The sequence below is a fragment of the Halichoeres trimaculatus genome, unplaced genomic scaffold, assembly GCF_033239565.1.
Source record: "Halichoeres trimaculatus isolate MK-OKI-2021-1 unplaced genomic scaffold, fHalTri1.1 fHalTri1_scaffold_9, whole genome shotgun sequence".
Classification (NCBI taxonomy): domain Eukaryota; kingdom Metazoa; phylum Chordata; class Actinopteri; order Labriformes; family Labridae; genus Halichoeres; species Halichoeres trimaculatus.
Genome location: NW_027437188.1, coordinates 22,295,188 through 22,317,985, shown reverse-complemented (window position 1 = coordinate 22,317,985; position 22,798 = coordinate 22,295,188). Strand labels below are relative to the sequence as shown.

The following is a 22,798-nucleotide window of genomic DNA, read 5'->3' as shown; positions in this document are numbered from 1 at the left end:
TTAACATAAATTACAGCTCATAAAGTTCTCCGTTTTTCTCAGACTGGTCTTTTAGAAAACCCTTATCTCAGTCTCTGTCTGAAACACTTCATTTTAGCTGCTGTCTCTTTAAGGCTCTTTCCTCAAGAAACCCCTTCTCCTCTAATAGGCCACCCCTCTAGAGGCCTGTTTGGGACAGAGCTAAGGGCAGTCCTTGGCGTTTGAGACCCACTCATCCAATGTGTCATGAACCAGTTTGGAGATCTTTATGTGGTGACATCATTATAGCAAGTCGCGTGAAGATCTAATGAAGTTCTTGTTCTATTTAAAAAACTATACCATTCTGAGAAATTTATGAACTGATCCAAGGATTTCTGCAACATATGAATTCAGCAGCCTGAAAATTTGTACACATTTTCATGCAGCCATCCAGATTTGTTACTGTATATACATGTTTCAAACATGGGAAGGCATACTAGTGTCTCTTTAAGCAACAACTCTGCAGATCATAATTACTCACACAGACCGAGCACACAAACCCACTGACACAAATAGTCCAGGTTTCTTTCTGGAAAAAAAAAGGTAAACTGAATGTAACCTGATCAGCTGGTATTGTTCCAAAATATGTGTGTGTGTGTGTGTGTGTATGTGTGTGTGTGTGTGTGTGTGTGTGTGTGTGTGTGTGTGTGGGTTGTTGATAGAATTCTTAACTTCTCACACAAGAGAGTCAAAGCCACCCCCAACTCGGCTTCAATATTTAGCCTGAGAGTGGGAAGAAGACAACAAGCACACACACACAGGCTCACACACACAGGCTCACACACACACACACGCACACGCACACACACACTGACCAATCTATTCCTGTCACCATGGAGAGCTCTCAAACAACAGCAGAGAGGTGTGTGTGTTTTGTGAGAGGTGTGTATGTGTGTTTTTTTAAACTTGTTCTTGGTTTTCTGCCCCTGTCCACCAAAAATATTCGTCCAGTACCTTCCTCCTCTCTCTGGTGTGAGGGGAGCTCCAGGTTAAGACAAGCAAACAGTATGGGTCACTTTATTGTGGGATATATACCATCAGACATGGAACTTGCCTATATCTGTGAAATACATATGTTTTCTGCAAATCAAACATTTATAAAATGGGTAATTAAAAAAAAAAATCCTTATTACTATTCAGGAGTTTCAAACAGGACATACCAGAGAAACCTCTTTGTTGTGTGTTATGTTTTTATTGGGTTATAACTTCACCAAACAGACAAATAAAACTTATTAAAGCTAAAGAACTAATGTATGACTGGACAATGGAGAAACATCACATGGATGAAATAAAGCAAAAAGATTGTGATAAATTAACACAGGAAAAAAAAACAGGGGAAACTGAATGTTTTAGTATTGTAATAATGAAAGAACTCTTTCAGCTCTGGATCGTAGTAAAAGATTGAAAATCTTAATGTAAGTCATTCTTTAAAACATTTCCCATTTGATGTGCTATAAATGAATTCCAAATTCATTATTCAGGCCCTGTAGTGTGGGTTTAGACAGACGGATTTAAAGTTTACTATTTGACTGATCACCAGAGTACTTGAATAAAGAATGAGATATGTGATTAATTTATACAGTAATCCACAGTCCATCTTTGAAGTTTAAGAGAAAAACCAAATTATCAACAACTCAGATTCCCAGAAACTGTAATATTTATAGCTTTTTTTATCTGATTTCTAACAGAGAACCGGTTTAAACTGTAGGAGCTGCTGAGTTATAACAGCATACTCTGATATCATGTATAAATATGTGATGTATCTTTCCAAGCATCAACTCTGAAACCTCTTTCCAAGGGGAAGAGGAACTTTTTCCCCAGAGTTAAGTCCTGCCCCATATCAGTGGACCAGCTGTGATGATAACTGTTTGAGAAACTCTCTGAGGAGTTTGGAAGGTTTAAGCAGGAACTACTGTGGGTATATAACAGGCTGGTCTGCAAAATCCTCTAAAATTAATACTGAAATAAAAGGCTCTTTCCTCCAAGAGTTTGCCCCCAGGCCTGGATTAGCTGCCATAGTTTAAACCCAATTCAGCAGTTGGGTCCCTAAATGAGTGTTAAGCAAGCTTTAAGAGTCCAACCTTCACCAGGAGTGATCTACTCAGTGTTTTGGGTAAAATATCTCTGGACTTCAATGAAAGAGTAGATAAGTGAACATAACGTGCTGAGCAAGAGCGTCAGGATCAAGACTGAGACGGTTGTGACTCAGAAGTACTACCAAAGATACAGCTAACAGTTTATAAAAGTGTGGAAGTGACATAAGTTAGTGCTGATGGGCTGTCCGTTATCTTGCCTCTGATATGCATACATGAATAGGACTGGGACTGTATGCTATTCTTGTGATTCGATTCTGTTACGATTTTTGGGCTGCCGATTTGATTTAAATTGCAATGCTTCGATATTTACAATTTAAGTGATTTTTGGTTTGCTTTTTTTAAAACCAGACCATGTGAAAAAGTTAAATGATGACGAACGGCTGAGTTTTTTCTAGCTCGGCTGTTCAGAGGATATTAAGATCGCGAGCTCGCCCAATCAGAGGCACAGCTCAGGGTCACGTGACCAACAAGCGCCCTATGGCTGTAGGTGGAGCCCTTGCCACTACCAATATGGCCGCTATAGTCGACGTGCTTCATTTTCCCTTTCAGAAACAGATGGGTGACGTTGGCTAAACTACGTCCATGTTTTACACAGTCTATGGTTGTGACTCTGTGTTTGGTCCTGGCAGGGTATTTTTTTTTTTTTTAGGAATTTGTCGACCCTCCTGTTGTAAGTTGTAGAGACTTTATCAGGAGCCATATTTTACCATAAAATGCACATAACATGAGTCATAGAGAAACATTTCACCCCCTTCTGGAGGACAGTGGTAACTTTTTCCAATCCAGTTTATAAACAAAGACTGAAATAAAAAAAAATTGAATAAAAAAAAAAAAAAGTTTTTTTTTTTTCCACAAAAAATCCAGATTTTGCTGTTGCCCAACAAAAAACCCTGATACAATGTGTTTAGATGTTTTTCTCCCGCCCCTATACATGAATATATTAGTATAGATTGAGTTTGAGAATGGTATACACGCTGGAAACTGTGTTAAGTAGTTGAGAGACAGGAACAGCCTTGGTTGTGACCAAGCGGCAACCTCCAGTCTAAGAATACGAGACAATGCGGAAGTGCTAAAATCTGCTGTTTCTTGAGTGTTCGCTTGAGGCTGGCTCCGCAAGTACCAGAAGTCTCATACATACAAAGCCAAAAAAAACCATTTTTAAAGCAGAAATTAACCTATTTACAGCCTGGTTCAAAAACATCTCCTGTCTGAGTCGCTAATTTTAATACCGGCACCCACTGTACAGGGGGGTCAATTTTTTTCTAGCTCGGCCGTTCAGAGGATATTAAGATCGCGAGCGCCCCCAATCAGAGGCCCGGCTCAGGGTCATAGGACCGACAGGCACCCTATGGCTGTAGGCGAAGCCCTTGCCACTACTAATATGGCTGCTATAGCTGATGTGCTTTATTTTCCGTTTCAGAAACAGATGGGTGACGTCAGCGAGACAACGTCCATGTTTTATACAGTCTATGGTTAAACACCTATAATCCCCGTTGGCTGAGGAAACCCCATAATGCCGTATTAAGGCGTATGTTTCGCATAGATACCAACATGGTTTTTTCAGACGCTGCTTGTACTGGCTTTAATCAATAGAAATAATGTTTTGGTGATGGGATCAAGGCACATGTATCTTTTATTAAAGCAATGATTTCAAATGAATTTTGCTCGATGTTACTTCAAATGAAGGTTTGAGCTTCAAGTGTAGAAAATGACATATGTACAGAACTCAAATGCTCAAAAAGGAGACACATTTGGCCATTTTTCACCATTTCATACTGTAGACAGTCTGCATGGTAAAGAAATTTGGTATTCAGCTTAAAATATGCTCATTTTCCCTCCCCAGATGGAATCCCACCTCTTTAAAGTTAAATAAACTCTCTTTCTCAGAGACAGCATAAGGAAGATCAGATGCTGGGCTCACACAGTGTGAAGCATTTTACACTCCAGTATTCACAGGGTAATTTCCCTCATTTTTAGTTGTGCAGATGAAGTGAGTTTGAAAGAGTAGCCTCTATGATGTGCAGCAGCACTGACCTCAAAAAATCCTAGTTTCTGATTTTGGTTGTATCTCTTTATTAAGCTGCACCATCTGTCTGATGATCTTTCTGATAGAGTAAGAGACCAAAAACATATTCAAAAAGCAGTAAGCATGCTTCATATGATTAAAGCACCAAAAGTATTTCTCTGAGTGTTATTGGTGGATCAATGAGGTGTTTCGCTGCACTGTCAAACTTTTGTGTTTTTCAGGGAACAGAGTCTGGCTTTGAGGTGGGCTCTAAGATCTGCTGCCCCAGGTGGTTCATGGTAGACAGAGAGGTTTGACTCGAACTGGCTGAGCAAAGTGGTGCAGGAAAAGGTCAGCATAATGCCAGCTGCCTGCCACATGCTGCGCTCAGGGTGGACCTGATGCTGGCAGGGGAGAGGAGGAGGACAGAGGGCACATAGCAGGGACACTAAATGCTGTTTCAAAACTTTTCTATAAAAGAGTTGTGTCAAAGCAGATAAAGATCTGTATAGGGTATAATGACACACAAAGGATTACAAAGGCCTGATAACTAAAGGCGCGACCTCCCATCCTACTTTTAGGGACTGTCCGTGGAACAAGCAGGGCTTCATGCTGGGAGCACATTGTCTTAATGGCTTGTCTATCCTCGTTAGTTTTTTTTTTTTTTTTTAATTCTTTTTTTATTGTGAAAGTCCAGGTCCACACAAACAATGATGATACATGTTATATCTCACATTTGACCATTTGTAGATGTACAACTGTATCCCACATTCAGCAAGCAGTCCAAAAGTGTGAGGTACCCATCTTATATCAACACTATCAGTGATATTTACATTTAACCTTTTTTTTTTTTTTCAATAAAATAAGAACAAGAACACTAGGAAGTAACACACAATGGGGTAAATCTCAGTGGCATATAAAACCCTCTACAGAGGGAATATACAAAAACAAAACCAAAAAAAAAAAAAAAAAAAAAAATTCACTTCAGACAAATGATGGTCGGATTGGTGTGACATACTTTATCCATCTTTCCCATCTTTTTAAAAAGGTTTCTTGGTGGAGTCTCAGAGCAAAAGTAATCCTTTCCATCATAAACATATCATAAACTATATCGATCCATTCCTCCACAGTAGGTTTCCCTGGTTTCAACCATCTTCTGGTAATTGCTTTTCTGCTGGCAGCACTTAATATCCTAAATAAGTATTTGACATCAGAAGAAACATTTTCAGATGTGATGGCACCCAAGTATAATGTCTCAAACCTCGTTAGTTATTTAAATACAGTTTAAAGCTACAGTTAAAGTCCACCACCAGCTGTGCCATGATTTAAAGGACATCCAAGTCATTTTCATGGTTAATTGTTTCTCCAAACATTAACTTCTTGCTATTAATTTGAAATTTAAATTTAGCCTGAGCATAAATCATTGTTTCTTGTTATTCTATAATTATTCTGCACACACTGTAATAACTCTTAATAAGCAGAAATCCCCCCTCCAGATTCTACAAACGTATTTGTAGCTCATTAAGAGTGTACAGCTGAGAAATTACAAGGAAAATGAAGATTTAGAGAAACATTGTCTGAACACTGACTCTTTGAAATGGGTTTGTTTGCTGTGTGCTAATGAGGGAGACAAGCTGAACCTGCAGTTGAATTAGTATTCTGCACCCGCTGTCATTATGCAAGGGACGGACTGCAGGACGGAGGGAGTGGTGATGAGATGTGAAGAGAAAATTAAAAAGGATTCATGCAACTCCTGACTTCACAGTTTAACTTTTGTCCCGCTGGCCTCTGTCTCTCCTCTGTTTTTCACTCTTTCTTTTCGATCCGAGCTTTTCTGCTTTCATCTTCTCCTCCATTCTTGACTTTCATACAAAGTGAGTAGGAGAGGTTTTGATAAGATGCTCTCTCTCTCTCTTGCTGGAAACTATAACAACCACATTTTCTAAGAAGAACTGAAAAACTATCTAGATTCCATTAACAAGAAAAAAAAAACGTATTTCACATTTCAAGCACAATATAATACAAATTCAATTATGGTGTATCTGCAATGTCACAGAGTTTGTAACAAGCTTCTCTTTCTAGAGGAGAAATACCTCACAGTAGTTAATTAAAACTGAATTGATTTTTTAAAAACTAATTGTCCCCCAGGGGAGGCCTACAGAAGGAAAAATTGATAAGTGAAGTGATAAGTAATGTCATCATGACCCCTCACAGGCAGTGAGCAGCTGTAGATAATTCACTGTCTCCGCATTCACTGAAAGTAGTTAACAGAGAGACTGACTGCAGGGTGGTCTGCATGGCTTCACCGTGCTGTCAACACACACTGGCCTAAACCCTGCTGCAGTAATTGGTTTGGGAACACCGGCTCTTTGTGCATGTTTGAAAGTGCAAACCCATTTTAATTGGCTGACAAAATAAAAACGCAAATGCAGAGGTTTGGGATCAGCATTATTTGAAGTATCAGCACTCATGTGCAAACGGGTAACTTCTTCCCCCTCACAGCACACATGACACATGCTGTCCAGGTTCACTCTTTCTCCTGGGTGCTCTCTGCAATGATGCAGAGTTACTGAGAGATGAATTCTTAAAATGTTTCTCCCAGGAAACTCTGCAGTCCTGAGGTATAGAAAAGACAGCAGGTAGGTTGAGTCCTGTGGACTCACACTCTGAGTCTTTTTCTTCAGCTTCTACATCACTGAAGTGTCTTATGCCATTCCCAACTAATAAGATCAGGTTTTATAGCCATGCCTCAATTTCTTATTACTTTTTACTTTCTGAAATGACTTTATTATTCCCTTTCACTGGGAAAGAAAGTTAGTAATATCCAGACAGTGGAGAAACAGTGTTACACCTAAATTGCATTTTAGAAGTTAAATTTGTGAAGTCAAGAGTGAGAACAGTTTGTTTCCTGAATATGAAGTTTGTGTCAACTCAGCTGTTTCAGAGGAGTTTTAGCAGACACTTAAGTAAAGAAATGGGAAATATGCATGTTAACGAGACTCTGTTGTTTCTCTGTGTTCTTGTGTATGGGCTGCACCAAGGGATCCTGTGTTTCAATACATTTTTTCAAAGAAAAACACAAGATCTCTACAGCTCATTTAAATAGATCGTTCTTTTTAGAATAACAACAATTTCTACAGGCCTGAGTTAACAATCTCCAACTGACAGAGCTAGTTGGATAGCTTCTGCCATCTTACATTTCTTAAACAATATTTGATTAGTCAGCTCTGCAAAAAGGAGATCAAAGGGTGCCACACTTTTTCAAATTTATCAAGTTTATCTTTAAGTATAAATCTTATTCCCCCCCAAGTGAAGTGTGCTCTCCAAGTGCCTAACTGTAGGTGCTTCAAAGATCATTCATTTCTTAGCAGTGAGAAGCCCATAGGATAGAAAACACTGCTGAGCAGCTTCCAGGTTCTTTAGTCTTTCAGATACGCCCAAGTTAATCAATACTGGTTCAGGTTTAATCTCAATCCCCCGAGTTTTCGCGATAAGATGAAACACTCTGTTCCAGACATTCTGTTAACCAGAGCACCTTAAGGAACCAGGGATCCTTAAAACCCTTACAAGATTGTAGAGGACAGCTGAATGTCTACACTACACATTTTCAAGTTTTCAAACAGCTACATATTTGGCTTTGTTGCCAAATACACCTGATTTCATTTGCATAATTAATAATCATTCCTAAATAGGGGTGGGTAACTTTCACATTTTAAACGATACAGTACCGGTGCCTAGTACCTGGCAATCAGTACCGGTACTCAACTGTACCACTTTTCGGTCCTTTTTTTATGTGTATGTGGTAAAAAATATCAATTTGTTTAATAATATTTTTTTTTTCAATTTAACGTTTTTATTCTTCCATATATATAACCTTGCAGTGCTGTGTTCATGTCCAGCATGGAAAATTATCTACTCTTCCACTCCCTCACAGTCACAAAGATGCATTTAGGTACCTAAAAGTGGTACCTTTTGATTTTACATGAATCAGTACCTGGTGCTTTTGACAGAATTTGGTCGATACCTATAAAAGTACCTAATTCCGTAGCCATCCTTATTCTTGAACATCCCAACATCTGTTGGGTTACTGTTAACTGAATAACTTAATTGAGATGACTTCACAAGAAACTTTACAAGAAAAAGAAGATAATAAACAATAATAAATATACATAATAAATAATATACAATTTAATTACATCTGAGCCAGTTGTGGTACATACCCTTTTTTATTATGCTGGGACAGTTTTGCTTTGTACTCCAGTTCAAACTTTGGTTTGCTGTTTTGTGCGTCTTGTCTGAATAAAAGCCATGCAAGCACAACCAGCTCAGCACTGGGCTTAAAAAAGAAAAAGAAAAAAAAACGACTCATCAATTAAATTTGTAGGCAGAGAAGCTGCAACATTTGAAAAAATTGGAGATCAGTTCAGCCGAGATAAATGTTTCATGCAAATGTGTGCCATCTATCACGCTGCCAGGACTGAAGCTTGAAGAGTCCAGGACACATATTTTTCCTTTGACTTCTTCTTCTCTAGTTTTCTGCCTGGTAGAGATGATCTCGTGCGAGTTTTTTGCCTCGTTTCTACAAATCTCTGTGTGAAGGGCTTGACATATGTAGAAAAAGAGCGGAGATTTAACCACAGATGAAAAGATTGAGAGGAGGAAATTTTGAATCCAGTCAAACAAGGACTTTATTTTCTACAGTTTATATTGATGTTACAGGCTCACCATTTGTTTAGTTTGGATTACACTGTGTCAGGAAGAAATCATCAGATTGAATCTTGTATGAAGAAGCATCAAGTGACACCTAAAGTGCACTTTCCGCAATCAGCTGCCAGAACAACAGCTGATCATTTGGACCGATTTTATTTCCATCGAACATCAAACTTAGCTGAACTCAAAGAGCAGTGGCTGTGGCATTAGAGCCCTGCAGGGTGTTCCTCCCATGCTGAGCCTCCAGCTCAAACACAAAGCTTTGGCTGTGATTACAGTTCGGTCACGCTGGAAACCATACACACTCCTGCATGCACGCAAATAGCACAAACACCGGTGAGTTTTTCATAAATATGCGTGTGGGGGGAATTTGCAAAAACAACATGCATATACTTCATAACATGGGGGATATCTAATTACCGTAATTGTGGGGCTGTAAAGATGCCTGGTGAGGCTGCCATGGTTACTAGTGTTAATAGAGTCCAAAAGCGACTGTTCCATCAGTTACCATTATCCCAACTCCCCCTCCTCCAGTGAAAAGACAACCTTCGCTCATGACTCTGCTGATGATGCAGGTTGAGAACCACGGCTTTCTGCTCTTGATGGAGTCAGGATAATACAGTTATACACCAACAGGGCCAAGTTATTCTCAGGATGTCATCTCTGAGTTAAACCCCTAGGACATGATGATGATATTACAATGTGGAGAGTAATCAACCCTACTGTATCAAAACATCCTGGTAGCTTGAATTACAAAGGGATGTGCAGCGATTGCACTTGCTAAACCTGTGGAAATAAGCCAAAAAGACATCATCTGATTTACAAAGCACATGCCAAGGCTTAGATTCTCTGCTCACTGCTCTGCTATTGACATCTGTTTGTGGTACAGTTATCTGCATACATTTAAATGAGCCGTTATGTATCGATTTAAAGCAAAACAGGCCATTTTCCATGCAAAGGAGCCCTGTCACGGGTAACTACCCATGTAGTTTTATATATATATATAATGCAAAAAAAAAAAAAACACATAAAAAGTGACAGTCAGTCCTTTGGTACTCCCTTGCTAATAGTCAAACACTCTAACACAGACTGCTGCATATGGTGTAAAGCAGCCCAGATTTTTCTGGAACTCCCAGAAGGCACGTAAGCTTTTAAAGGTCTGCTCCAGACGTTTTATGATATAAAAAGACACTTACTCTTCCCTCCTGCTCCCTCTCCGTCTGTCTGACAGAATAAAACAGTTTAAGATAGCTAAAAATGGTTTGATATAACCTGAGCGAGAAAGCATTTCTCACCACTACAAAGAGACATACATAAGTCAGCGAGGGAACCTAGTGAATATAGTGTCTGTTTTTTGCCTTGTATCAGACATGTTAACATGGAAATCACGAGCACCTAGTCAGACGTGCATAACTGTACTCATTACACATAAAACCACAGAGACATGTGAAGGGCACACAGGCTGTTTAAGTAATAAAGGACTCAATTGGATTTAAAAGGATTAGTGAAGACAAAAGGTGCCAACAGGCCAGAAACAAGTTGATCATGGGAAGTAAGCTGGAAAAGGACAGATTTTGACTTGGGAACGTGATACCCTTCCTAATCTGGTGCAACAGCTCGGAGTATTAGCAGTGTGTACTCCAGGACATCAATCATGCATGCAGACACACAAAGACACTGAAAGGAAAGCACTGAGATGTATTCTAATGGCGACATGTCTTCTTCTTCCCTCAGGCACATGGGTGACATTCGGAGGACAGATTACAGATGAGGTATGGACACTTTCTTTTTTCTTTAACTTTTCCTCTATCTGAGCTGACTGATCATACAGATTACTTGTTGTACGATATATGTTGTAAGGATCAGTCTGGATCGTATTGAACACGTGTGCCGAAAGTGAACATCATGTTGTTAAATGTCATGTGCAGAGGAAATTTTGTGACATTTAGATAAGACATTGATACTAAAATGTTCTCAGTAGAAGATGGCAAAAGTTAATTAGTAAAAAATGCCTCTGTTTGACTTGTAACAACAAATATACTGCATCCACTTTACACTTAACAGTTTAATTTAGCAGATGCTTTTGTCCAAAGCGACGTACAACACAAGCAAGAATTTAGACAGAAGGAAAAGCAAGTTAGTGCGACAACAGTGCTACAAGTTATTCGGCTGCAGGTGCTGCCATTAAGTGCAAGGTTTTTGTTTTTTTTTATCAGGGGGGGGGTTAAGTATACTTCAGTCTTCAACAATATTCAGTAGTAGTGCTTAAAAATCATAAGAGCTGAGTCTTGGACCTAATGACTCATTCTACCCCTGAGGGCAAAGAGGAGAAGGACCAGCTTAGGTGCACAAGTGGTGAGTTTTCAGACGTCTCTTAAAAGTAGAAAGGGACTCTGCAGATCGTACTGAGTTAGGTGATTCATTCCACCATTTGGGCACAACAGAGGAGAAGAGTCTGGCTAGTGATTTGGAGCCGCACTTGGCTGGGAGCACCAGGCTGCAGGCTGGGTGACGTGCACTTCCTCAAACTTTGTCAAAACTTTTCCTCTGTAAACTCATGGTTCTTGTCTTACACTCACAGGTGTGTTTTCTCTCTTAACTTATAAAAATGAAAAATGAAACAGGTTGTGTATTGTGGTCACACTTTGGTTGAGTTGACTATGGTGAAATACTCCTCCCCCCCCCCCCGTCGATGTTAACAAATAGATACAGGGACCAAAACTCTACAAACTGAAAATGAGAGATCTAATGTGTCAAACCACTCGTGTTGGGCAGCTCCAGCAGGAGGCAAATACACAGTCACCCATAAAGTGAGAATATAGCATTTTTGACTCCTTTTCATCATTGTAGACAATGTAATTCGAATGATTGTGAGTGTGTGATATGATACATTTGAAGAGATTGCTCAAGTTTCAAGGTATACACTTGTCCTCTGAATGATCAATCTTATTGACACAGCCGTTTCACAAAGAGGTGGAAAACATTTTACTCCAACTTTATTGGCAGCAGTGTGCACTATACATCTGTGAATGGTCTGGCCCATTAAAACCATATGCAGCAACTACTAATGCAAAAGATGTAATTCACATTCCAGTCATAGCGTAGAGTGATTCAGCTTCACCGGTTTGATTCAGTACACTGTGATTCAACAGCAAATGACTGTGATGTGCAATTCAATGAGTTTGATTGTTATCCCCCTGTCAATGTTATCAAATAGAGGGGCGTTGGTGGCGCAGTTGGAGAATGCGCTTGGTCGGTGATCGAAACGTTGCAGGTTCAAGCCCAGCTCTGGGCGACACATGGTGATGTGTCCTTGGGCAAGACACTTAACCACTAGTTGCTCCACTGCAGTGGTGTGTGAATGGGTATGAAGATACTGATGGATAACTATCGTAGTAAAAAATTTGGATCCATCAGTGAGTGATTGTGGGCGCGAATGGGTGTCGATGGGTAAGTGTGACCTGTGGTGTAAAGCAGCTTTGAGTAGTCCATGACTAGATAAGCGCTATATAAGCTCAAGTCCATTTACCATTTATCCTCTTATGTGCTCAACTGTATCTCAACAGTGAGCAGTAGGAAACAGTTTCTATATTATGATCACTTGGAAAAAGGAATAGCCTCTCACAAAGGTCTATCATAAAAGAGTCAGTTATTTTCTTTGAATGAAAACCGTTCCCCAGTGGAGCATGGAAAAAAATTGGCAATTTTGCGATACCACTCACAGGGCTAGTAACCATAGATTAGATGAACTCGTGCCAAGCTGCTTCAGGTGAGTTATAAGGTTTGTCATACTGCTGATGAACTCTGGAGCACCATGGCGCATTTTGAAAAACTGCATTCAATTTGAAAGTTGCCTCTCTTGCCCTAACTCCAGCAGCCAGACTTGATTTGAAGATCACAGGTTTCCGCAGTGTTTATTCAGCATTTCCCTAGCTGTTTTTCCATAACAATAGCACGCATCAGTGGTTCACTTTGACGCAACTTCTAACGTAGATGGGATAAAACTAAATTAGAGGGATTGTGCTTTTTTGAGGCTTTGTACTGAACCTCTGATAATCCTGAAGTAGCTTCACGTGAATTACAGCTCAAAAATCCCTGTTTCTCTCAAACTGGAGGTTTAGAAAGCCATTATTTTATCCTCTTTGAGGGGGCTCCCTATTCCACAGACCCTCTACTCTCTAAGAGTGCGGTCACACTGGCCATCCAAACCATGCTGTGCTCAAGCACGATCGCCCCCCTGCAGCGCTGTTCCCCCGTTGGAGTAGTATGGCCAGCGAATGGAATGTAGTTCACAGTTTTCTAACACCCCCACTGTTGTTCAAAATGATTGTCAAGAGGAGTGGTTGCGGTACATTATGGATCATACGTGCTGTCCGTGTGCTTGTACTTGTGCATTAAGTGAACCGTACTGAAGCCAAGGTCTCGGAAGTGTGCCAAGCAAAGAAGTGAATCATGCCTAAGCATGGCACGCTTGTTGTTACACTGGCCAAAATAACTGGGCTATAGGGCTGAAGTGTACTTAAGCACAGTGTAACCACGTCCTAGTTGGCAGAGCTATAGGCAGACTTTGGTGTTTGAGATCCATCTCTTCAGTGTGTCACAAACTATTTTGGAGATCTTTACGTGATGACCAAATCACTTTAGCAAGTCTTTCGAACAGAGTGATTTCATCTCAAAACTGAATCTACACTCATCTTCTCTGCTGATGCTCACATGCCTGCATGTGTCCATGTATCAATGTGTATTAATCATTATTCCCATCACTACTAACCACAAAGGAACAGATGTTACCTTGAAAATGGCTCTACAGACACCTCAGATTAACATCCATTCATGGCCACGGAGTGGAAGTGAGTTTTAAGTGGACATCAAGAAACCTGAAAACAGACGGGAGAAGGGGGATTGAGTTGTGAAGAAGTTGAGATCACTATTTGCCTTGTAAATTGTAAGAAAGCTGCAAACTTTTATGCAAACAGATACATCCAAAAATGTACATTCAATTCATAACTTGTTGTCTTTATTACAGTCTTACAGTTGGTAGGACCATCTTGCTGTATTATGAGCTAAGTCAAACTACGGTTTGGTGATGAGGGACACGTGAACCCCAGTGCTGCTGGTGTGACTGTGGGACATTTTATTCTAAAAGAGTTGTGTCACAGTTAACCTTGATCAGACAGTTTGCTGGCTGACATAGCTGCATTACCTTCAGGCCCAATCAGCCTGCAGCTGGGTTCTGTGTTTTATTCCTCCCTCACATGTCACAATGACAGCACACATTCCACAGCCCTTTCAGACTCATTCAGTGAAGTGATTTCAGTCATTCAGACTAACTTGAATTTCTTTCTGTATAGAACATAAAAAGGGCATGGTGAGTGTTAGTGCACATGATCTAACCCCCTTTACATTCCCTCTGATGAAACCTGTGCTTTGATGTTGCTCCTGGTGTCTCAGCGTTGGTCACCACATATGTATGCTCTTACAGTGACCTTCAAGAAAAAAAGATTACAGAGCTCACTCCAGGGGACACAGAACCTGGAAGGTTATGTAACACTATATATTTTTTCTTACTGTAAAGCTATGAGCCATCAGCTCACATGGAACACTCAAAGCTTAGCACTAGAGTCTGAGCCTCAAAAGTCTGAAAGTTGACAGTTCAATGTCACTGTTAAAACTCAGCCCAACAGGCTTCGGCACAGACAGCTTGTATTTGTTCTCAACATTCAGGTTGGCTTTCTTCCAACGGGTTTCAAACATTACAGTGTTGACTATATCAAGCTCCCTGTGGACACACAAAAGTGGATCATTTCCACTAAGGGAAACAAAGAAGCCTGTGCAGATAGACGCTCTCAGCTGACACGCAAACACAAAGTGATTCCACAACAGCCTCAGTGCTAAAATCACATGCAATGCTGTGGGTTTAAAACGTCCTCTACAGCTCTAAATGCCCCGCATTCAATGTCATTGCAATCATAACAACTGAAATGTGTGGTTAGCAGCAGTCAGGGTCTGTGTCCTTGGTAATACATGGACAATTGCGGGACACAAACACACTTACTGCACAAAAATGTGTTTCAGGGCTGCTCAACTACTGAGAGCTGCACCGACCTGCTCTCTGCTCAGTATCGTTTCTGATAAGCCGTATTTGACCAAACATGAACATTTTCCCTGAATCATTGCTGCTTTTGAACCAGAGGATATCTCAAATGGTTTGTTAGACTTTTATCCTGCAAAGTACAGCTGCGAAGCACTGCTGCAGAGTATCTGTGCTCAAAGACTCCAGCCTTCAAAAGTGAAATCTGACATTTCAGAAATAAAGTTTCCCCTTCCTAAAGGTTAGAGGAGGAGGATGAAGAGGAAGAAAAAGTGTAGAGATCATACTGTCAATCAACCAGTTTTTATCACACCAAATCACAACAAATGTTCTCTTTACAAAAACAAACAGATCTACACCTGCAAATTGTATGCTGTAAGAGGTTTTTTTTTTTCATTCTTGGTATTGTTCTGTCCTTTTGGTACCCGATAGCAGCTTTTCTTTATTTTACATCTAAAGGAAAAATCCAAGTTTTTCTCACACTGGTGGTTAAGAGAACCCTTGTTTTAGCCACTGTCTGAAACCCTTTGTTTTAGCTGCTGTGTCTTTAAGGTTCTCAACTTCACAAACCTCCTTATCTCCTATTGGCCAGCCTTATGGCGACCTGTTTGGAGTAGAGATATGGGCAAGCCTTGGTGTTTGAGGCCCGCCCCCCCCAACGTGTCATAAACCAAGGATGGAAGGATATCCTATGTGATGTACTCTTCATTTCAGCAACATAAAGATCTTGTCAAGATTTCATGCTACTTTTCAAATGAATATTCTGAGCAGTTTAAAGGCAGATTCACAACAAATAGATATCTGTCTATTCAGTCTTCACAAGTCCAGAGTGACCATCCACATCTGTTACTTGATGTCCATGTTCAAATTGTGACCAAGCAAAATACCCTTTCTCTAACAATATTGGTTGAAACTTCAAATGAATGCTAATTGATTGAGTTGGACTGTTCTGAGAAAGCAAGCAGGGTAACATAAACATGATGTAAGATATTGTTATACATCAACTTTACAACTTTTAGATCTGTTTCTTAAACACTCACAACATCTGAAGTCACTTGTATAATACCAAGCCCCTTGTCTCTGATTTTACATGTATTCCAATAATCTTTGCCATTTGGAAACCAACGACTTATACCAGGGGTAGGCAACCTAGGGCACTGGTGCCAGAGCTGGCACGCAAGGCTATTTGTGTTGGCATGCAAAAAATAATTACAATGAGACAAAATAAATAAATTAATTAATAAATCAAAAAGATAATAAAACTTTTGTGTTGTAACAATTAACAAGAAATTGAGCACACAATAAATGTCCTTATGTAAAAATTTAACAAATTTAAATATAATCTTAATAATAGATTTAAATGATTGAAGTTACAAGTGTACAAATGTGTCTTACAAGTGCATCTCTTGGGACATCAGTCTGCTAGCTCAGAATCACATTTTTTAGCGGCAAAACAGTGTTATCAAAGTATGCAAAACAAAGCAACACATTCTAAACTTTCTGTACTGTTAAAAACCAGGCAACAGAAGGAAGTTATAGCTAATCTTACTGCATAGCTAAGCATGGAAAACCATTTAAAAGAGACTTTCTTATCGACTGTCAATGATTTTATGAAAGATGCAAGTCTTGGCACTTTGGGCATGGGTGTATTTTAAAGTGGCACATGTCATGGAAAAGGTTGCCTACCCCTGACTTATACTATCTAACTCAGCGTTTTTCAACCACTTTGCTGCGGCACACTAGTGCCCTGTGAGATACTGTAAGGTGTGCCGTGGGAAAAAAATCCAGTTTCACTTGATTTTTCTAAAAATCCTGAAAACATGCTATCGTCAAGTTGCTTTAAAAGTAATGTACTTTCTTTTATGTCAGTAGGTGGCAGCAGGTAACGAATTGCTTTAATACTCAGCTTTAGTGATGCATGAGACAAGTAGCCTCAACAGTAATGGAGAATTTTTGACAAGAAAGTCCAAACTTTGAACAAGGTCCAGGACAAAATTCAAACCTTGATGAAGGCTCTAGTATGGGTGGTAGTCAAGGAAAGCAAAGATTGTGAACTTCTTTATAGCTTTCATTTGGATTTACTTTTACCAGGATGCAATGACTGCAATACTGCCATGGTCCCAAGTAAGCATATGCCATTTCTGAATGAACCACCCAATGCTTCAAAATAAGCAGGATACGATTTTGTTTGCCTGTGTGAAAACATGGTGAAACAGCCAGCTTTTGTGGAAAAAACGCAAAGGAGCAAACCCTCAAATCTAGCTACCACGTTGCTGAACTGGTTGCTGAATCGAAAATGTTGCACACTGTAACAGAGTCATTAATACCACCTGCCTGCAAAGCTATTGCTAAGGGGGTGCTCAGCTCTGACGTGGTTAAAGAAGTCAGGATATCAGCTTTGGCTCATCTGAACAGGCCCAGGTTTCGCAGTGTGTGAGTTTAAAAGACTAGGCTACAGAGTGTTATTTTTTAACACTTTTGGTTGGTGGTGTGCCATGAGACTTTGTCAATGTTGAAAATGTGCCGTGGCTCAAAAAACGGTTGACAAACACTGATCTAACTTATGTAAGGGGCAGGAAGTCTGTCTCACTTAGGTATGGTTGTCTGGGCAGTGGCACATTACCAGACAAAGGGCCTGCAAGAGGGATGGTGGGATAAAAGTTAACAAAGCTTCCTCATTCTAAAAGAAAAAAAAATCAGAAGTGGATCCATACATCATAAAGTGAACTCAGAGACAGAGTCTCTTGCTGATGTTCACTTTGATGTGGGAAAAGTGGGAGAAAGGATGCAGTGCAGCCACAAAACCATCTCAGAGCTGTGTGTGGGTATATGTAGGAGGCTACCACAGCCTTGATTCTGGGGTTGAGAGAGAACAAGTTTTGCTTTCGTTATTATGTCTGTTCTATTCTGCTGCACCTTTCCCGCCCCAGGACAAAAGAAGCCCAAGGTTCAGACTGCTTTCTATTCCTGTAACTTTACAATGACTTTGCATTTTTCTGATGTGAAGGTGTATTATCTGTGTACGACAGATTGTTCGCCATGTTAAAATGACAATAAATGCACCACATGGGTAAAATTCAGCTTATCCAATACATCCAAAGCCATAAATAATCATTTATCTACCTAAGCGCTGGTGCCTCATCTTTTAAACAAACACTTCAACCTTGTGAATGTCAGCATAAGCCCTCCATGACAGTGACTGGCCTTTGGTATCTTCTGCGACTCATTGTGAATAAGCAATCACCAAAAGCCAAACAGTCACACTTTGAAAAATGACTCGGCTGCCCTCATCTTGGATCTCTGTCAGTGTTGTGCGTCTCTTCATCGCCTGCCTGAAGTTGTTGTCAGCATTTTCCTCACCTTGCCTTGACCTCAAAACTAGCATTAATTACTGCTTGTTGTGAAATTCTCACAACTTAACCCAACCACTCAGTGGTACCAAACTTTTTATCCGCCGCCTCTTTAGTCTTTTCCTGCACAACAAACTCTGAAAACCCTCCTCCTGTGTGCCCAAAACCTGCGACACAGATGGTTTCCTCCCTGTGCTCTGCAGGGACTAGTTAGGAGAAAGAGCAAACTGTTCTTTGCTCAGTCCATTGTTGTTTCCAATACTTTCCTTCCTTACCTGACCTGTTCTGTCTTTCACCTCTCCGTTATTCTGCTCTGTTTCTGCATTCTGCTTTGGTCTGATGGCAGACTGGAGCTCACTGACTGAATGAGCTGTTTAGAAACATGTCTGTTTTTCCTCTCATTTCCCTCCCTCACTGACCATTCAGCCTCTTCTCTAAGAAGTGGATGAGCATCAGATAATGATGCATTTTTAAAATATGAATGACTTCAGGGCTGCACTGCAGATTACACTGGCTAAGCATGAAAATAGATACTGTTACAGTCAGATGAGGCAGAGAAATGCTATTTTTGTGCACGTTTTTAATTCTTTTATTGCTACAGTGAGAGCTGACCTTGTTAGGAAACTTGGCCATAATGTGACAGATCCTTGTTTATTTCCAAGACTATTCACTATTCCTGATCTCTTAATTAGGATAGCATTAACACTTGGCATGTCTTCTGGGATAGATTACATCAGTCAAAAACATATGAGTGGTCCTAACTCACATGAGTGAAGATCATTAATGCACAATGCATTGTATTAAAGTATCATTAAATTAACTGCTGCTAACTGCTGGATGACAAAAATAATAATTTTCTTTTTTTTTCTTTCAAGAGTCTTATCACTTCTTGACTCTGCTTCCCGACATATTTTACAATCCCCGAAAAAAGTACACGAGATCGGTAGCTGTCAATCATTGTTTTTGACCTTGTGTAACTAATGAAAACGAAACTTTTTTGGTTTTAAAAAAGAAGACTTAAATACAAGGCAGCCAAATGATATCTTTAAATCACCCCAGGAATTGGACGTACGAAACATTTCTACGTGGTGTATTAATTTTTTTAAATTTGACCACAGCTCATCTGGAATGGCTGGATAGCCAGATTTTTTTAACCTATACTGCAGCCAGCCACCAGGGGGAGCATTTTTTGTGGCGACCTCACTAAGCAGAGCAAGAGGACGTCCATTTTTTTTAGTATATAAATAGTATAGTATGTAAATATCACAGCCCTACACATATAAAACAAATACACAGCATCTTTGTACCATTTATTTGATATGTATGTAAGCTGGCTGTTAAAATAACTGTCTTGTTAAGTCAGTTGGACAACATTAAACTAAAGATAACACTGTAATGGACAAATGTATACAGTCCAAACTTTGAATTTTGAAAGGGTATCTTAAAGAGGGGGTATATTGTTGTTTTTTTGGATTTTTCTGTCCTCTGGTAGCTTTACATTATAGCTTAAAAAAAATCCTTTCATTTTCCTTTTTTGGAGTTAAAAAAAAATCTTAATTCAGCCTTCTTTCTGAAATGCTTTTGGCTCCTGTCCCTTTAATGCCTTCTGTTCCACATACCCCCTTCTCTCTGGAGGCCAGTTGAGGGTAGAGCTATGGATGGACCTTGATGTGTTATAAACAGTCAGGCAAATCTTAGGTAGAAATACCTCATTATTTCATGACATTTGCACATGTTCAGTCTGGGCATCCAGCATTGTTGCTTTAACAGAACAAAAAAATACAATGAACATATCAGGTGTATACCTGACCCTGTTACATCTACATTCAAGGCTTCCCTGGGCTGGAATAACCAGAGCATGCTTTGTAATTGCCGTCATTTTTCAAGGTCTTTTTTTCCTTATAACACGTTCTGTATTATTTCACAGTTTATCTTCTGTGGCATTGTTACAATGCTACATCAATACTTCTGCTGTCTTGATTTGTTTCTCTCTGTGTCAGACTTCAATGTGTATGCATTATTTATTGAAGTTTATTGTTGTTGTATCAAATATATCACAAAGGCTTGGACTGCTGCCCAGTTTGAGCTCGTTGCAGAGAGGAGGTTGAGACTCTGAGTCTCAGAGGGCAGATTATCTAATTCATCTACACCTCCACTGTCTACCACCACTGAGGCAACAACACACACGCACGCACATGCACACACTTATATATAAATACGCACACACACACAAAAACAGGTTCATTATGTTCAGAGACAGACTTGAATACAAACACACTAACATTACAGACACACATCTGTCCACATACATTCACAAACCAATTACACTCCACAGGGAAATGATGGCAAATTCACTTAAAGCCCCCTCATAATAAAACTCAGCATGGAGAAATTCAACCTCATTCTGATGATAAATGGTCACCGTGTCTGCAATATACATCAACGCCTATGCCCCACACATATACACACGTACACACACTCACATTTATCTTAAGTTTAAGCACTTATTCACTAAAGAGAAATGAGTTGACACCACCGTACATCCCGGAGAAGAGCCATTTATCACAGATAATTACACTGTGATCCCACTTAGTCAATAAAATCTGTGCTTCAACAGACTGACCGCAAGCACAAACACACATACACTCTCTTTTTGTGTGTGTATGTGTGGGTTCAAGCAGAAAACTTGAGAGCTCTACTGCAGCATACTCACACAGGACATATTGCAGCATGTACAGTATCCAACACATCCTTTGCAACAGGGCTCTGTCTTTTAGCTTTTTGTGCTTTTGCTGCAGTGCTGCTCATGTAGCGTTTCATAAGACCAGTTTTACCGCAGCAACCACATAAGGGTTCTGGTTATGCTCAGTCAGAAGTAGTTTTCACTGCATACACAGATGTAGGTTTTTACAGCCAGTTGTTCACATGGTAACTGACAGAAAGAGTTGTGCCATGAATATCTTGATGAATAATGCAAGGGTTGTGTTCCTTTTCTTAGGGTGGATGTTTGGCCTCCGTCTTCGGTCCCCTTTACCTGCCCTTGTTGACTTTCTTAGACTCCTATTTCTCTAGTCTCTCTCACTGAGTCAGCTACTGTTTTGATTTCCTCAGTGTTACAGCTGAGTGAGACTAACAGACTAAGAAACATTCAAAGTTAGGGATTGGAATCGAAAACCAGTTCATGTTGAGAATCAATAAGAAATGTTTCAATCCATCTATATTGTTAGCCTTTGTGCTTAACAATTCCCTTATCAATTCTTTCCATTGTGCCAGGGCCGCTGGACCCTACGTCGACTAGTCTGCTGCAACTATCTTAGCTTAGCAGTTAGATAACGTTTCCCAAGAAAACTCTGATTCAGGATTTTCAGCTTGAAGTTTTACTGAAGAACTGACTTCATAAAGAAATGTACATTACTCTCTCAGGAGATGCACATTCAGTACATTCGAAATGGTATAAATTACTTTATTTATCAAAATAGGTCAAGCTTGATGCTAACATATATGGGAAACTGCATTGATATGCTAGCAGTTAGCATACATCAGTATAACTTCAGCTTCAGAATAGAATTTCAACTTTCATCACAGACACATATCACATCAACTCTTTGTAAAAAGCTAACGGGCAATTGAAAGGCTCATGGCTGACTTCATAGCTACGGAAAGCTTCCAAACAACTTAAACCATTTCTATAACCACTTTGAGACACTAGAGGGCCTTCTTGAATTATTAATATATTACAACACAGCACATCAATGTCACATTGTGTGCAATTTTTACCTGTTTCTGTATCATATGCCCAGAAATATCCAGACTCAGGGACCAACTACATTTTATTTACTTACAGTATAAACTCAATTAAATGTTGTTGACACAGAAAACCTGTAAAGCTACTTTTTGTACCAAGAAAATTCACAACAGGAATTGATAAGGGAATCGATAAAGAATCAGATCAATAAGCAGAATCGATAAGGGCATTGATCTTGACAAAATCTCTTTAATGGCCATCCCTATTTAAAGTTAAAGTGAAGAAGTAAAGACATGGTGATGAAGTATAAAGCTGCCCTGCCTTGATAAAATTCACAGATTTCAGCAGTGCAAACATGTAGAAATGAAAACATTAGATAGTCAGTTTCTACAGTTTTACTGCTAATTCCAGGTTTCTCCTCTTTTCATGTGTTAAAAAATCTGTGAAATAAACTAAAACAAAACTAATTTTTTTGCATTCTGTATCTCTCTCTCTCTGCCTACATGTGTGTGTTCTTACATTGTACTAGGTTGCAGAGCAGCTAATGACCATAGCCTATGAGAGTGGAGTCAACCTGTTCGACACAGCTGAGGTCTACGCAGGCGGCAGGTGGGTGTCATGTGAACCTCTGAGATCATTTGCAGTTTTGTTGAACTCATTAACCTGATCATATTTCAGTGTGATAAGGTGTCTGGTCTCACTGTCAAGTCTTTTTAGCAGGCATGTTTGATGGGGAGATTTAATACACTAAGAGAACAGTTTAGTAACAGCTGACGCTTGAGT

At 39.7% G+C, this 22,798-nt stretch overlaps 1 protein-coding gene across 2 annotated transcripts in view; it reads left to right on the top strand.

Annotated features, from left to right (window-relative positions):
- The window catches only part of kcnab1a (potassium voltage-gated channel subfamily A regulatory beta subunit 1a), a 121,543-nt gene that overhangs the window by 82,017 nt on the left and 16,728 nt on the right, over window positions 1-22,798 (top strand). For both annotated transcript variants that reach the window (XM_074679247.1, XM_074679248.1), the window contains exons 3-4: window positions 10,564-10,601; window positions 22,545-22,624. In XM_074679247.1, coding sequence (XP_074535348.1) covers window positions 10,564-10,601; window positions 22,545-22,624 — 118 coding nt within the window. The remainder of the gene's footprint in view (window positions 1-10,563; window positions 10,602-22,544; window positions 22,625-22,798) is intronic.